Below are 16,831 nucleotides of genomic sequence, written 5' to 3' on the forward strand. Positions count from 1 at the left end.
TAAATTCTGGAAGAAGTAATAGCATAATAAAACAGTCTATGTAATGATACACTGGACATAACTAAACATGAGCCCAAAAAAGCCATGGTAGTGTTATCATCTCAATCAAAACCGGTCTTGACCTTTTAAAAACTCCATTATAAACCTTTATCCTTTCTTCTTTTATTAGTGAGGTAAGGGGAGAGATGCACTCACACCAGACTTAAGGCTTCATTGGGGTAAGCCGAAGTTCTTAGTCTTCCTGTCATCCTCCAGAAGAGAAAAGACACGAACAAATCAGAACAGCCAGTATACAGCCAGGTCTGAGGTCTCTCACAAACAGCTACCTGTTTTAACTTCATTAATCATTTTTCGTCATTCTAGGTTAGAATGTTAAAAGGTATCTGAGAATGGAAAAAATACAAGACTGAAGCAGTCAGAATTCATTTCTCCCTCTAACCAGAGATGGGCACAGTGCACACATTTCCATCCTTCCACTTGAAAGGTTTCACACACTCAAACAAATCTTTTTGTGCTTTCAACAGCAAGAAAGAAAGGTGGGGAGGAAGGGAGTACACACAGAGCATCTGAAAGCAAAGCTTTTTCCAGCACGTCTTCAAAATATATTCCAAAAAGGGCCAACGCTGCCTCCTGAAAAGGATGTGCCACAGAACGCATCCCTTCATCTTTCACTGCTGTGAGAAAAGTGACTAGGACGTGTTCCTGACCCACAGAAACAGTAATGTACCACTGGAAATATATCTATCTGCTTCCATCTGCCCCAAGCAGGTTGATATATTAAGTGTCATTTTTAGCAATGATTACTAGGGTAAAAACTGTTGCTCACAACACCTGACATCATCTGCTCAGGCCTGGACCACTTGTGCTTCCTGTGAGCTCAGCCCTGCAGCACAAGAGTGCCGAGGAATCACTGCCTTCAATTTGCAGTGCCAGCCTTGGATGTTCTTAAAAGGATGCCAGCCTCAAAATTCCACTTAAACTCCATAAAGTTTTTAGCTAATCCAATTTTTCAGCTTTGTTTACTTGACAGGCAAAATTCTGTCAAGTGAAATTTGGCAAAATTTGGATTCTGGCTCCAAATCTCTGACAGCAGCTGGCTGGCACGGCCAGTGCAAGGTGTGCAGTTGGTTGAACAGCAAGACAACAAGCACGGACCAAAATTACAGAAAAGCCACCTCCCAGGGAATTGGGAGCAGGTCTGGTTCCGTGATGGAAAGTAGCTGTCTCTTTTCAGAGTACTTCTGAATCTAAAGAAAGGGGCATTAAAAAGTAGGGAATTCAAGGGAATTCAGTGTTCATTCCACTCTGGGAGAAAATGAGCAAAAAACCTCAACTTCTTTATTTAAAGAAAGAGAACAGCTACATGGCTACTCTGAAGCACAGAGGAGGGTAGTGAAGGATGTGGAACTGTCTTGAGCTCCGGAAAAGGTGGACTGAATTGCCAAAGAAATTTACGACCAGGACTATTAGCTTCCTGTCTTTGATGTCTATTCTTAGCTTTCCAGGAGTGTTATGGCATTCATGAGGTGAAAATCGCACTGAAGCCAAGGTCAGCTAAGGCTGATGCAGCCTGTTCTACTGCAAAGCTGAGAAATTAACTCTGAACTGCTTCAAGATGCTGAGTTTAAAGCCTGAAGACACTTCAGTGAGGGCCTGAGTTTGCTTCTCCTGAATCAATGAGAGGTTTTCTTTCTTTTGCTTAAGGAGAGAGTGATTGGATTTCCAAAGCCCAAAAATGACAGAGAGATAAAACTCCCACTAGGACATGCTGTCATGGAGCATGTTCTTATTTCATCTAGCTCCCATCCTCCCCACTGCTTTCTAAGTATTAACTATACCTTAATAACTCTCCATTAAAACCCTATTAAATACTTTCAATGATGCAATTAAGCATTTCTTAAAAACAAACTGAAAACATATCAATAAAAGTTATTTTCAAAAATGAATGAATGCAACTCTTCAATAAACTGAATTCTGGGCACAATCCTGCAAAATGTGCAACATTCCTATGGCAGTTTTTAGCACTGGTTGAATGTTCTCAGTGAAGCACAGCACAGAAGGAACTGGTAATTAAGTGGTTATGATGACAGTCACAGACAGCTCTGGGCACACAAACTGTCCATAAACAAAACTTCTTAAACTACCTAAGGTCCACATCAAAGCACTATGCATCTGACTAAAGATGTGGGTCTCAGCACACTAAATCACAGGTCCTACTGAAAGTTTTGCTTCACCTTTCTCTGTTGTAGAGTATGTTGCAACAACCAACTTGCAGTGGAAGTATACATGCTTCAAGTAAGGGAGTGGAGTCAAATCATTTGTCCTTCTTACTCTCTGGAAAAGAATTTTGAGGTGTATCAGCTACTAAGCTGGCTGATATTTTGTAATTTAATAAAATACTAAATTATCAGAATTTGCCACTGACCAAACCATGAAGCCACAAGCTCAGTTTCACCACTTATAGGCATAGCTATGAGATTTCAAAATAAAGACACAGACTCTGTGGCCAGCCTTGCTCCAATTCAAGCACAAGGCAAGATTCCCTTGTGTTTGGCCGTGGCCAGTATGATATCCTTTGGTCCCAAGTGAGTAAAGCACTTACAAGCTGAAGTCAAGCATGTTTCATGTGTTCTGATGCGTAGGCTGAATCAAGGCCCTCCTTGTGCTGCTCTGTAATGTGTATTTGTAGCACAGGTAATTTATTGAAGCCAAAAGTGTGGGTTTTGAAAACTCTTTGGAGAATCAATTATTATTACTTTGATTAAACATTTCCTTACTGAGTTTAAAGCCTAAATGTTGTGGCACTGAGCTAACACATATGAACCAAAAAGGAAAAGGGCATTAGATAGTAAAGAACCTCTGATGAATAATGTAAACTCAAAGCGTTTTTCATCTGTGGTTCTTGGAAGACCTGTGAACGATTAGCATGAGGCCTGTGGAGGGCAGCTACGAAGGGCAAGTTTGTTTATGCTATAGAGGAATGTACTTATGTGAAACACCTCACACGATCTCCACGCTTCTGTGGGAAAAATTCACAGCTGTGCACCAACTTAGAAAGATTATGCCTGTTACTCTAAAATACTCCAATACTTGAGAAAGGTTCGCCTTTAGAAGATGAGAGGTGCTGGGATGTAAAGTTGTGGTCCAGCCACCACCAGCATCCCACCAACGGACATCTCAGGACAAAACTTCCTGAAGCCATGATTAAAAATCCTATGTTAACCTCGGAAGAGGAACTGCCATTTTAACTGAGGAGTGACCCTTCTCACTATTTTCTAAAAAATGCTCAGTTATAACAAGATGCCACAAAACAAAAAGTTGTCCTAAAAACTTGTTGCCCCAGACAGATCTCATTGCTTTGATCTTCTATTGTGGATAGCACAGGAAAAAGGCAAATCAACAGTGCTTTGCTCCATACCGAATGGCTGGCTCAGAACCACTTCAGACTGGCAGAACAACTCACAGCCACTACCATTTTCTATACAGAATTAGATCTTTTTCTTTCAGTTTTGCTATGGCAAAGTAGTCTAAAGAATATAAGAAATTAAAACAATGAAAGGCTTACTTGCAAAACAAAGAAGAACTATAAACAAACAAACAAAACCATTCCTGCTGACTACATAAACTCAATTACCTTAAAAAAAAACTTCCAGAAACGAATCAGAAAGTCTTTTTTTCTCTCCCACTCTATGACGGTATGAATGTTGTTCCAGCCTATGCCTATCTATGGTGCCTGTGAGAAAAGGAGTCTACTTCAGAAAACTACCCATTAGCCTCAGTATTACTTCGGATATCGTTCCTTTGAAGAAGTCATACAGGTCTTGAACGGAAAATGGGAAGATATAAATCTTCATGATTTGAATAATGGCTGTTACAGGAAATCCTACAGATACCTAAAATTCTAAAATCTACCCAGTTTATGGCCATCACTGATCCTTCTGCTCTCCTGATCATCATCAGCAAGCAGGTGATGACCACTGCATATGCTAAGAGATAGTGTAGTGAAAGAAGTAGCAAAAACAGTCCAATTAATATTCCACAGAGTATTTCCCCACCAACGAAAGACAGCAGAAAGAAAACAAAGCCAGTTTTTGCTCTTCGTTCACTTCCAGCCATGGCAAAATGGTTTCTCTGAATTTTCACTCTGGCTTCTCAAGAGTACAAAAGTTTTGTAGAACACAGGCTGCGGTGCCAGTTTTGAGAATAGCAATTGTGTAAAGTCTGACAATGACTCCTGAGACTAGAAAAGTTCTGCTTATGAAATCAGAATAAGATAAGCCAGAGGATTTCATGCATTACAATCATAGTCATAGCTGGGTTTTCTCACAGGCAGTATTTTTGCAGGTCGTCTTCATCGCTTATATTACGTGCTGTTCATTTCTGTTTCTTGACTAGAAAGACCTCTCATCTGTCTAATATGAAATAACCTGTCAGGAGCTAATTCATCACAGATTCAGTTTTGCTCCTGGTAAAATCAATGGCAAAGTTCCCAAGCATACTAATGGCAGCAAGATTAAATTCAGTCCTAGAGTAGTGTTTTACCATCCTGATTACTGAAGATAGTGTGTTTAATCATACAAAGGTGAAGTAGGTCTCACTGACAAATGCGGGACTATTTAACGCACACAGTTCATTATCTTCAGGTTCAACGTCATCACTGTATAAGCAATCTGGTAACTGCAATCATATTGTTTAAATAACTGTATGCAGGACACATATGCCTGGAGAAGAAAGGGGTTAAAAAGTTTGTTTCTATCCATAAAGTCACTTCTTCTCCACTAAATGTTGGTTCTAAAATGCATATACCGTTGTTGACTTTCCCTGCATGTTACCCCTATCATAAAAAATATGTCCTCAAAACATTATCCCCCTTAAGTTTTAATCCTAACAAAGCAAAAATAGATATTTTAATAGAAAAATACAAGATAAAAAATATCCTAAAACTAAAATGGTAGCATTAATGTCATTTTTACACACAAAAAAGACCCTCTTTTGAACTGTCTCAGCTATACAAACTCCTTTGTATTTACATATTTTAGATGCAATGCTGTGCTCACTGAAGTCAATGGGATTTTTCCACTGACTTCATTGGGAACAGGAACAGGTCCCACATGGACTGTGTTTGCCTCTCTGAAAAGTGATGGCAGTGGAGAGAAAAGAGCACAATAAAAACAAATATAAGCCTGCAGAATTAGCCCATCTGCTCTGGAGGCCTCTTTCACTACTTCATACCAGGTAAACTTCACATCCTTCCTGGAGTTTTTCTAAACTCCCAGTACATAAGAGGGAAAATCAGTACTTTTCTTAATACTACACAAAGAAGGGAAGAACGATTCATGAGTGTTTTCACCTCACTGATTGTCAACAGAGTTCATTACATCCAAAGTACCAGCTCCCTCTCAGGACCGAACTCCATACATGCAATCCTGCATTTCCCGTAGTCAGGCACAACAAATCAGTGATGCAGGATCATACCCCACATTAACCGACTTTCATTTTGACAGCAAACCAGCATTTGTGTCTGCAAATCTGTATTTGATACCCACGAATGAGGTGCAACTAAGGAGGGCGGCGGAAGGAGCTAAAAAAAAAAAAGGGAAACAGAACGCGGCATCCCCATCAATTAAACATATATCTGCTGTTTGTAATACATGTCTTAACAAATATTGTCTTTACATATTAAGTACATCCTATAACATCAAACTGCGTCACTTTTGTTCATGAGATGAAAGGCCATGCGGCATAATGTGATTAGTAAATCATTCCTGAGCTTCTGAAAAAAATTAAGACAAAATTACTGCTTGAAAGTGTGAGTTCCTCAAGAGCCTCCTCTTCTTACACTGATGTCTTTGGTTGTGCCCATTCCCCTAATTCTTTTTTTTTTTTTTTTCTTTTCCTTTCCTCCCCCCCCCCCAGGAAGAATGGGATTATTTTTCTTCTTTACGCGGCAGAAAAATGAGATCTAATGGAGTCTTCACGTAACTGCCGATGTTTCCCCATGTTACAGTCCTCCTGTTGAGTTCGTCTCTCAATAGTTATTCTGTACTTCTTTCTGCATGAAAGAAGAGGAACAGAGTGAGAAATCCTTCTCCAGCTACAGGATAACAGGACCTTCCTTATAAAGAATGCCTGTAGGGGACAGATGGGTTCCAGTTGAAAAATGAAATGTGACAGAATGTGAAACCCTGGTCAAAGATTAAAGTAGTTTGCATTGAAACGTTTTACCCAGGCTCAAGAATGACTGTCACACAGCAGTCTCAAAGCACCATGACACAGACATTTGCTTCTTTGAAAAGTTCCGATTTAAGTGATTAGGAAGTTTTTGTGAAATGTCATGTGAACTGTGTCACATCGCTGCCTTTTACTGATCAAAGCCAAATCCCTTTCCTGTGTACAGGGGACAGTTTCTTCAGAGTTCAAACAATGGATTTGACTCTTTATTCAGCTGCATTTCTTACTGAAATGGCACGTTAGCTAACTAATCGTCCCATCTCCCACTGAGAAAGCTACTGTATTTATAATATCAGAGGAGATAACAAGATGAATTAAGAAAAAGGATGTAGCACGTAGATAAGATGTAAATACAACCGCTCATGCAATAGACATACTTTTCCTGCATGTCTTCCCCCATGGCCTTTTGACAGATCCTGTTATACTAATTAATAAGTCACGCTGCCTCTGACTGCCTTTCAGTTTCCTCTTTAGTTCCCAAATCTTCCCCCAGAACCATAAGACTACCATGTTTACTTTTCACGTGTTTATGCCCCCCCTGAGTTTCAAGACCAGTGCTTCAGAAGGGCATTAATTCAGCCCCACCTGCACACAGTACATCTTGTGTAGATGCATGACAAAATCCTTGCTTGCCATGATTCCACCTTCTGTTCCAACTGCATGTGTAGCATTAGTCTAAGCTAGGTATATGGTGGTGGAAGAAGGGTTTTCAAAGCACCAAGGTTTTAATCTGGACAACAGAATCAAACAAAACTGTTTACCTACATGCTCCCCAAAAAACAACTTCGGTATCCATTGGATCAGAAGTAATTAGAAAAAAGTAGTTCTTTACTTAATTTGTGCCAGTCTTCCACAGGTGAGACAGCGCATGCTCAGCAGAAGCTCATCCACACAGACATGCCCTTGTTTCAGAAATGCAGCTCCTTGAATTTAAATCCTTTCAAATATGTATCAGAACTAAAATCCAGATCTTCCAATGGAGATTGCATGCTCACTCAAAACTGAGTCTCCATGCCCATTTGTGCTGGTCACAGATCCAAATGATAAAAGCAATATAATCAGAAGGTGTGTATGCCGTCTGAAAGCACCCAAAAAAGAGCTCAATTCTCCCCTCTGACCATATATACAAAGACTGTCAAGTCATCTTTGTTCACATGGATTTCCAACTTAGACTTTAATTCAGATGACTTAAAGTCTAAGACCGGCTCCTACAGTGATCTTTGTATATTTTTATATCTGCTCAGGTTTTGCCCCATTTCTTGTACCCAACTACCAACTGCTCCCAGTATCAGCAACACTTGAAAAAAACACACAAAAAAATCCAAAACTGACAGCTCAGACTGAGAATGTATAAAAAGATGCAAGAGCTTCTGATGAACTAAAATATAAAGATACAGTTGTATTTTCTATTTCCTTCCCCCCCCTCTTTTTTTTTTTTTTTTTTTTTTTTTTTTAAAGACAGGCAGTCTTTAATGAGTCCCACTTAATTTGTCTTGTTTCAGACCCAACATGACACATGATATAAGCACCAAATGTTGTTAAGTATCTGACTAATAGTTCTGGCTCTTAGATCTTTTGAAACCCCATTAACATGCTAGTAAACTGACTAAGGCTTTGGCTGTTTTTGTTAATACATTTTTTATAAAGATGTATATTCATTGATAGAAAAGATTGGATTCTTATGTATAGAGGTTAATTCTACCCTCCTATTTGCTTTTGGTTTTCATATCATAAAAGTATAAATCACACCATATATAAGATGCTGAACTGGTAGAGGAATAATTTGGTCTGACAACATAGGATCGAATCTCAAGACTTTACATCCACTGACAAGCAATGTAACGAGTTATTTTATCTAAGCTGGAACAAAACACTGATCACCCTCTACTGACCTCAGCTTATTAAGTTAAACACACAGCTTTGAATTCCAAATGCTCACTTAAACCAAACCAGACATCTCTTTCTAGCTTCCACTACAACTCCACTCAATGCTCAGAAACAAAGCATGGTACCAGGCAAATGACATAAATTTCTTACATGAACACAAATTGCTCTGCTGAGCAAAGACAATCAAAGAAGGCTTTCAAGGCCAAAGTAATTTAATAAGGTGCCTGTGAATGAACAGAACTCACTGGAACTAGTTTCATGAGAAAAGTTACTCAGCGATGTAAACAGTTACAGGATGAGGCCCTGAGTCAATTATTTTGATTCACACAAAAGTACAAGAAAAGTGTATTCACTGTCTATGGTGGGAATATTACCACAGAAGATAATGGTCCCTTTCTGTCTCCCATCAGAGACATATGCTACGAGGAACTAAAAGGTATGGATAATGAGCAAAGAGTTGAAGGAACTTTCAGTGAATTGGACTAACCTGAAAAAGTAAAAAGCCATTAGCAGTCCTGCTCCAAGTAAGGCACCCACGACTATTCCTGTAACTGCTGATTCTCCTAGACCACCTGCTTGAAAAGGAGAAAAATCAACAATCAGAGTTCATAATGAGGACTATTTGCAATCACATACACATGATTAGGAAATGAATGACCAATACCAGACACTACGCAAGACTCTCTTCTAATCTAGTTCTTGACTGTTTATTTTTTGTCCATTTTCCTTGCAGTTAAGTAACCAAGATCAGTGTCAGATTAAGTTAAAAAAGTAAAAAATAAAGATTATACACTTGCTGTTTAGAAACTGGTCTGGACAGCTTGATCTGAATCATAACACAAATCAGGACTGCAGGACTGTGCACAATAGGAATCAACCCTGGATATGCCATTATAATAGGAACAATTTTTATTTCATCTGGTTTAGGATCATAATCTATCATCAGACAGGTTTATTCAAATGACTGATTATTCAATAGTACCAATAATCGATGCCTTTTCAAGTTAGAGCCACAGAAGCTTCTTCTTGTTCCATGGACACAGTCGGTAGAGGAGAGCCCAAGCAGGGACTAGTATTCTGCAAAGAACACCACTTTTATGTGGATACAGTCTACTCTCTTTTACTGTGCCTACCTGGGTTTTTGAATGGAACACAGAACCACAGAATGGCTTGGGTTGGAAGGGACCTCAAAGATCACCAGGTTCCAAGCCCTTGCCATTGTCAGGGTTGCCAAGTGCTCAACCATAGAATGATGGAATGGTTTCGGGTTGCAAAGGACCTTTGAGATCACCAAGTTCCAACCCACTGCTATAGGCAAGCCTTGAATACCTCTGGGAGGGTGCATCTACAACCTCACTGGGCAACCTCTTCCAGTGCCTCACCACCCTCACAGTAAAGAATCTCTTCCTAATATCTTGTCTAAATCTACCCCCTCACACTTCATAGCCATTTCCCCTTGTCCTATCACTATCTAACTGTGTAAAAGGTTGATTTCCCTCTTGTTTATAATTTCCCTTTGAATACTGAGAGTCTGTAATGGGGTCTCCCTGTAGCTTTCTCTTCTCCAGACAGAGCAAGCCCACATCCTTTAGCCTGTCTTCATGGGAGAAGTGCCCCAGCCCCCTGAGACAGAGAAATATTAAGTAAATTAAACTGCTCCTTCCTTTTATGTTATCCCTGATCATTTGAGGGGCTTGTCTTTGTACATCACGATGTGTACTTAAGGTCATCTGGAAACATCTGTGCATGGAAACCCCAGCCTTCCAGATTCACAGTTTTGGTGCAATCTGCTTCACATAGTACTCAGCCTAGTTGTCCCCCCACAAAGCCTTCTGATAGCACTGAAAATCATGCTGCATTGGGTATGCAAGCACTGGCAGAACTGAGCTCCGCACCTGCTGATTATTGATATGACTATTCTTTGTTCAGGGTTTCAGTTCTATCCTTTGTGACTAAAACAGATTTTACCTTTTATCCCCTGGAAGATCACAAATCCTCTGGGTCTTGGGCTGTGCTTCATGCAGGCATTACAACAACTATCACATTCAAATTCAGGAAAGTTATTCAGAACACACACTGCATACCTTGGCTTCACAAAGAGCAGAAGAAACACATTCACAATGTCCAACTCAGACAACTGTGCTAAGCAGTTTAAAAAGTCCTGTTATGCTGTCTCTCTACAAGGATTCCTACCTCTGACGGCTGCACAGAAGCATTAAGTCTCTAAACTTACATGATTTACATGGTGTATTGTTTGTGTGCTCCGAAACTCGGCTTTCATCTATTCTCAGCCTGCCGTGATTCCAAGGATATTTCACATTTGATCGAATCTCAAAACGCCCCTGCTTTCCATAGTAGTCTCCGATCACCTATGCAAAAAAGAAAGGAATGAAAGATTTTACCATCATGTTAGAGAGGTAAAACAAAAAGGAATGCTGCACCAATTGCTTGGACTCCTGTGTCTGAACGCTGAATCACAAAGTACGTGGCTGAAGGGGTCTATGGGAGGTTATGCAGTCCATGCTCTGCCCCAAGGCATAATCACCTGAACAAACACATTCCTGAAAGATGTTTATCCAATATGCTCCTAAAAGCCTCTGAGGATGGAGATTTGACATTTTCAGTAGGCAAGAATTCTGGAACTTAGTTATCTTTCCTGTCAGTGACTTTCCCTAGCATGTAAGCAAAATCTTCCTTGTTGCAATTAGCCATCACTACTTATCCAACTGCCAGCTGACACAGAGACCCTTTCTGAAATATCCTTTTGCATATTCATAGACTCTTACCTGCCCTACCCTCAGTCTTTATTTATTTATTTATTTATTTTCAGTATAAACCCAGTTTACACAAGGTTTTTTGTTTGTTTGTTTGTTTTCTTTTTAACTCTTTGAATATTCCTCCAGCTCTCCTTGAGCTTTCTTCAATTCCTCCACGGCAGAATGAATGCTCAGGACTGTCACACAACCAGGAGAAAGCATTTAAAGTATTTTGTATGTTACACTTTTCTATTTTGCAAGGTCCAAGAGATACAGAACCACGTTCAGTTAAATCCTCAGATCTCCTGCAGAACTACTACAGAGCCAGTCATCCTGCACCTTCTGTTTCTGCTGTTGTCTGTATTTACTCAGGAAGGGCATTTTATGCTTATCATCCTGTTAGTGAGGGCTATGATTTCAGACCGGTTCATTGAAATGATTCACAATTTCATCCCCAATAGTAAATTCAGGCTTTAATTCAAAGTAGCAAGCTTTGGATCTACTGCAAAGTTGCAGGATTAAATTGCGCTAATAGTAGGTAACTCATCTGAAAATAATTCCAACAATCTGCACAGTAGTGAAGGAAAAAGGCCAAATATGAGAGCCATCGGTGACAGCAGAAACACATCAACAATATTTGCCTATAAATATCTATAAATAAAGGTAGAACTAGATTTTAGAACTATAATTTTTGAATTAAAGGCACTAATACACTGCTCCAGACTTAAACTCTGTTTTGAAGAGGAAGAGATAAAGGACAGGTAACATTTGCCCTGGTTATAATGGAGTTAATTTATCTTCCGGTATTTCATCTGGAGTTAAAAACTTGTAAGAAATCTGCTGCATTTGCAGGCAACAGATTTAATTTGGAGATTGCTTTATTTGTCAAATTGGAGTGGGGGAGTCCTCCTCTATCATCACATCTTACAAAGTGCGAAAGCATGCAGAAAGGCTTAAGAATAATAAATAGCTATGAACAGAAACAAAACAGATCCAAATCAGAAACAGGACATGAGATTTTCAGAAAGTAAAAGCAGTTAAACACTGAAACATGCATTAATGGAGTTTGGGAGGCAGTTCTTCATTGCCTTCAGATGAAAAACGAGTGCCTGCTGTAGAGTGAGCACTAGGCATGTGTAAACTGCAGGGCTCCACACAAGGGTTAACAACTTGCACACCTGTAGTGAAGCTGCTGGAATAGGTATTCTGCTGTTTTACCAGGATCTTTCAGATTTAAACTCTGAATGGTCCCAGGGAAACAGCTCTGCCCAAATGGATTCATCTGGCTCAGCTCAGCTGAGAAATGAAAGTTAATGTACTGAGAGAGGAGAAACTGGCAACATTAATAAAACAAGGAATCGATGAAACAATATTTCTAAAGTGAGGCATGGGGACAGAAACGAATGTAGCAACACCAAATGATAAGTAATTACTCTTAAAGCATGCTAATTGTATGTATGTGCATCATCAAGCAGAGGAGAAATTAAAATGAGCAACATGTTAAGAAGTCAAAAGTAACATGAAAAAAATAAAAGATGATTAAAACTGCAAGTGAAAGAACAACAGAAGGAAGGCCAAGAGAAGGAGATTTAACTGATAAACAGGATAATTTTGTATAGGCTGTTTTCTCTTCTGTTTCCGCTCCTGCTGTATCCAGTGCAATAACCCATTTGGCATATGTTGTGCCCAATGGTCCTTCTTATCAACGAGTAAAAGAACTTACATATTTTAAACAATAATGTCTTACATTCACAATTTATCTCGGCTTAGCTGGCACGCCAGGTTTCATCTTTTAAATTTTAAAGACTAGCATAATGTGAAGCAAGACAGTGGAGCTGCCAAAGATGTTTTAAGTTGAAAAATTGTTTACTTCAGGATTTTTTTTAAAAGCAATGATGTGGGCTGCAGGTTGACGTGGTTAAGCAATCCCCCTTTAATGTATATATTTAACAGACAGATAGATGCCTTCCAAGTAAACAGATGACAGGCTGTTTTCTTACCTCCTGTGTGCCGGTCTCTGGGTCTGTCATTGCAATCACTGAGAAATCCCCATATCTGTCCCCATTGGCATCAATGGACACCTGCCCTGCAATGCCTGAAGAATGGCATGTGAGGAATTAGAAAATTAATTAGTTAAAATACTGAGCCTTTCCAAGGAAAACAAGAAAACAGTGAACAGGTTTTTACAGACTGATATGACAGGAAATCTCATCAGTCTCCCAGCATTTTTGTTGGCATTCCAAAAGAAATTGTAATTTCATCTCGGTGCCTGCATTCCTGAATTCTTAACATTTCTCCCTTTTAAATATCAAATGTGTGAGCCTGTTTGGGGAATATGTGAGAAAAACCTAATCCAGAAAGCTGGCGTGAAAGAGCACAAATACATCTAATGTGGATTGTTTTCAGAGATTCTAGCCCTGAAACATCTATCGATGCCTCAGTAAGGAGAGGCCAGCTCACGTGTGGCAGAGAACTCAGGGGCATAGCCCGATGTACTACAGACTTATGGAGTTGCTGCATGCAGAGAGCCAGTTCAGAGTTGTTTCCACCTGATAGGATACTGAAGGAGTGAGGGTAGGAGGCACAGTGTGCATTACGTATGCATTAAATCTTGCATTTGTTTACACAGGATTGCCTGCACAATATGTTTGTGTTTTATAGTTTAGACCCCCAGCTCATTTCCTTCCTTTACAAGCCTGAGGGAAAGATCTGATACTCCCTCAGGCCAGCTGCCAGTCTTGCTCTACAGACTTCAACAGCATTCAGACTTTTAAAGCTATCCTAACTGACAGATTATGGCACTGTCCCAAGGAGCCCTTCAAAGGATGAAGTCACACTCAAAATTCTGCACGTGAAATCATGTCTGAATCCTGATGATTTCAGTATTTGTTTTTGACTATGAGGAATAAATTAAACTTTCATTATGAATTTTGCTCGGCTTAAAGCACCATCTCTGCCTTCAACTCCTATTCATATTCCAGGAAACACCAGGAGACTTGGAATCAGAGATTCATAGGATAATTCAGGTTTGAAAGAACTTCAGGAGGCTTCTTGTGCAACCTTCAGTTCAGAGCAAAGTCAGACAGCAATTCAGAATGGGCCACTCATGGCTTGTTTTTACCTGGTTTTGAAAACTTCCATGGATGGAGACTGCACAACATCTCTGGGGCTACCTGTTGAACATTTTCATGATGAAAATACATTCAGTCCGACCCTCTGCTTTTGCTGTATGCTCTTGCCTATGACAAGCTTCACCTTCTTGCTGTGTAGGTGACAGAGTTGACTGAGTGCCAACACTGGCTGTTCACAGAGGTTGTGGAACCTACTCTAAACGCCACATGGTTGTGGCCCTGGGCAACCTGCTCTGGGTGTCTCTGCTTGAGCTGGGGTTGGGCCAGATGGATCCAGATGTCCTGCCAACTTCAGCCATTCTAGGGTTCTGTGTAAATCAAGCAGGTCCTTGAAACCCATCAAAAAATACCTGTTAGCTCCGATGAAGCTCTGGCCTAACTTTAATGAAGACACTGCAAGACTTTGCTGTTATGCTCTGTCACCCCATGTACTCTAAAACGTGATCCACCTCTGCCAGACACCAAACACAGCCATTTACAGCAGTGCAAGTTAAATAGGTATCAGTTTACAGCCACGCTACAGCAATTACATGACTGAACCAGGCACAAAGCAGTAGAGAATCAGCTTCTGTTAGTCAGAAGAGAGAGATCAGGTACTCAGCCAGAGTATAAATTCCCTTCAACATACCTAAAAATGTCAGATATGTAACAGATTAACACACTTCTATTTATCTTTCCCCTATTGAGATGCCAGGAGTGTTTCAGCCTACTGTGATTTTCAAATACGCAGTGCTCACCAAAAGAGTTACTGTCAAGCATGTATTTTTTTGAGTATAACAATAAAGCAACTGAACAACTTGCAAATTTGACTACTGCAGGTACGGGTACAACCACTCAACTACTGAATAACTGAAAGCAGTCACCTCAAAGAGCTGCAACATCCATGCCTACACAGCTCTCTGATTTCTAAGTCTGACAGAAGACATTAACTAGACCACCTTCCTGGCCTAAGAAAGACAACACTGGATTATTAGAAATAGGTACTTGCAGAAACTTAGTGGGAAACACTTGTATGTTAGTTTTCCATTTGAATCAAACAGTATGAGATTTTAACATTTCCTGCTATGTTCTTCCTTCAGAAATGTATTTAGAAATTTTTAATTAGTGAAGAACTGTGTTTCAGTCCAGGCAGGAGAATTTTATTTGGGCTCTCTTTATTTCATTACGTTAGATACTTACATAAAGACAAATATTGCTTCTTTTTCAGAGGGTATTACAAGGAAAAGAAAACGTTCTCCACAAAATGTTCCCTGCAGTCATATCATGTTTTCTTTACCATTAAGCACTAAGAAATCATTTCATCACCTCAGCCATATTCTTTTCTAAGCACACAGTGTCACCTGTGCAGATGTGGCTTGCAGAAGTATATGCTGCAGGAAAAGGCATCCTCACCCTGCTGCATTTCTGGGGTTGGAGTCACCTAATTCAGAGCAAGCTGTAAAATGAGGTGCCCAGACAATTAGATATCTAGATGCCATCAGTTAAATTAGTATCCTTAATGCGATCAGAGTTCTGATTATCAAGGCCTGCAAAAGCAAATTACAAACCTGCAGTCCTCAAGTAGACTCTGGTGGGAATATAGAATTATAGAATCATTTAGATGGGCAAAGATCCTTAAGATCAAGTCCAGCCATCAAACTGACACAACCAAATCTCCTTTAGTGTTGTACCACATGCATGTGGGTGGAAAACACTGAAAGTCATTTCAGAGAGGAGCTTAATGGTAGAATGAAGGATGGCTTGCAAGACAACAAGTTGAATATCTCTTTCGAAAGCGGGTTTATTTTTGTAAATTATACCCAGTAAAGTACTGCCAGATGTAACATGGCACTCTCACCTTTTCAGCTAAATCCTCTCTGCTCACCTGGACAGCTGCATTTTCAGAATAGCTTTGACAAGTCACCCAGAAACAATGAATTGGTTTTCAGAAGCAGGGGAAGAGAACATGTGCCCCTGTCAGGTTTTACAAGTCAGGTGTGAGAATCAGACACACAGCCTGCACGGAGCACATGGTACTATAAAATAATGGTATAGGCACAGCAGCTGGAGCTAAAAAGCAGGCAGAAGACAGACTGAGCTGGAGCATCTGTTCACACACAGTACAGCCAAACCATAAGCACAGTACAGCCTAAAGATGAACTGTGTCCTTAGACACCAGAACCCATCTGTTAAAATCATGTGTTTTGGGAAGTCATAAGTACTAAGAGAGGCAGTGGCACATTCAGCAAGATCTCCAGCTAATGCACGGCTCTTTGTGGGATGACTGCAACTACTGTAATTTAAAGCAGGTTTTATGTTACCCTAAACCACACTGAGAGCCATTCTCCCTTTTGCTCAGATCACAGTTTCAGAACAAAAAAGAGTTTTGGAGCTGCTGTCCTTCTGGCCTTCCTTCAAAATGCCCAGTGCACTCTAAGAGTGTCTGGCTACCAAGTGTTTCTTGCATGTTTAATCATTCACTTCTTATCTAGGGGAAATGTTTCTCTCTCTTAGGGATTTCCAGGGGAAACCTTGCCAGTTATAGACCAAAGACTATTTTGTGATATTGGAATATTATGAGATGGATGAGAATATTACATGATGGATGAATCCAACAATGTCACACTCAACCTTCAATTTATTATGATCTTCACTTGGCAAAAGCTTTTGCACAGCTTTGCATTAATGGGATGACATTCACGTGCCAGTTGCACTACAGAATCAGCCTACAGGATTAGGAGTTCTGCTGCCTCTGAGATAACATGCACAGCTCCTGAAAGGAGGCTAGGGGAAAATCCCTCCAAGGCCCAAAAGAGTCCTGGCAAGAAATAACAACAACAAAAAACC

The 16,831-nt window shown here is 40.0% G+C and overlaps 1 protein-coding gene across 2 annotated transcripts in view; it reads right to left on the bottom strand.

The window, feature by feature from the left end:
* Positions 1–5,903: 5,903 nt before the first annotated feature.
* The window catches only part of NPR3 (natriuretic peptide receptor 3), a 37,280-nt gene continuing 26,352 nt past the window's right edge, over positions 5,904–16,831 (bottom strand). Inside the window, exons 5-8 of one of the 2 annotated variants that reach the window (XM_072359238.1) lie at positions 12,875–12,969; positions 10,352–10,487; positions 8,606–8,693; positions 5,904–6,052 (exon numbers count right to left, since the gene is read on the bottom strand). In XM_072359238.1, the coding sequence (XP_072215339.1) occupies positions 5,941–6,052; positions 8,606–8,693; positions 10,352–10,487; positions 12,875–12,969 (431 nt within the window). In that variant the 3' untranslated portion in view covers positions 5,904–5,940. The remainder of the gene's footprint in view (positions 6,053–8,605; positions 8,694–10,351; positions 10,488–12,874; positions 12,970–16,831) is intronic. The other variant, XM_072359239.1, reaches the window with a different exon arrangement.

Source organism: Excalfactoria chinensis, chromosome Z (genome assembly GCF_039878825.1).
Source record: "Excalfactoria chinensis isolate bCotChi1 chromosome Z, bCotChi1.hap2, whole genome shotgun sequence".
In the NCBI taxonomy this organism is placed as follows: Eukaryota; Metazoa; Chordata; class Aves; order Galliformes; family Phasianidae; genus Excalfactoria; species Excalfactoria chinensis.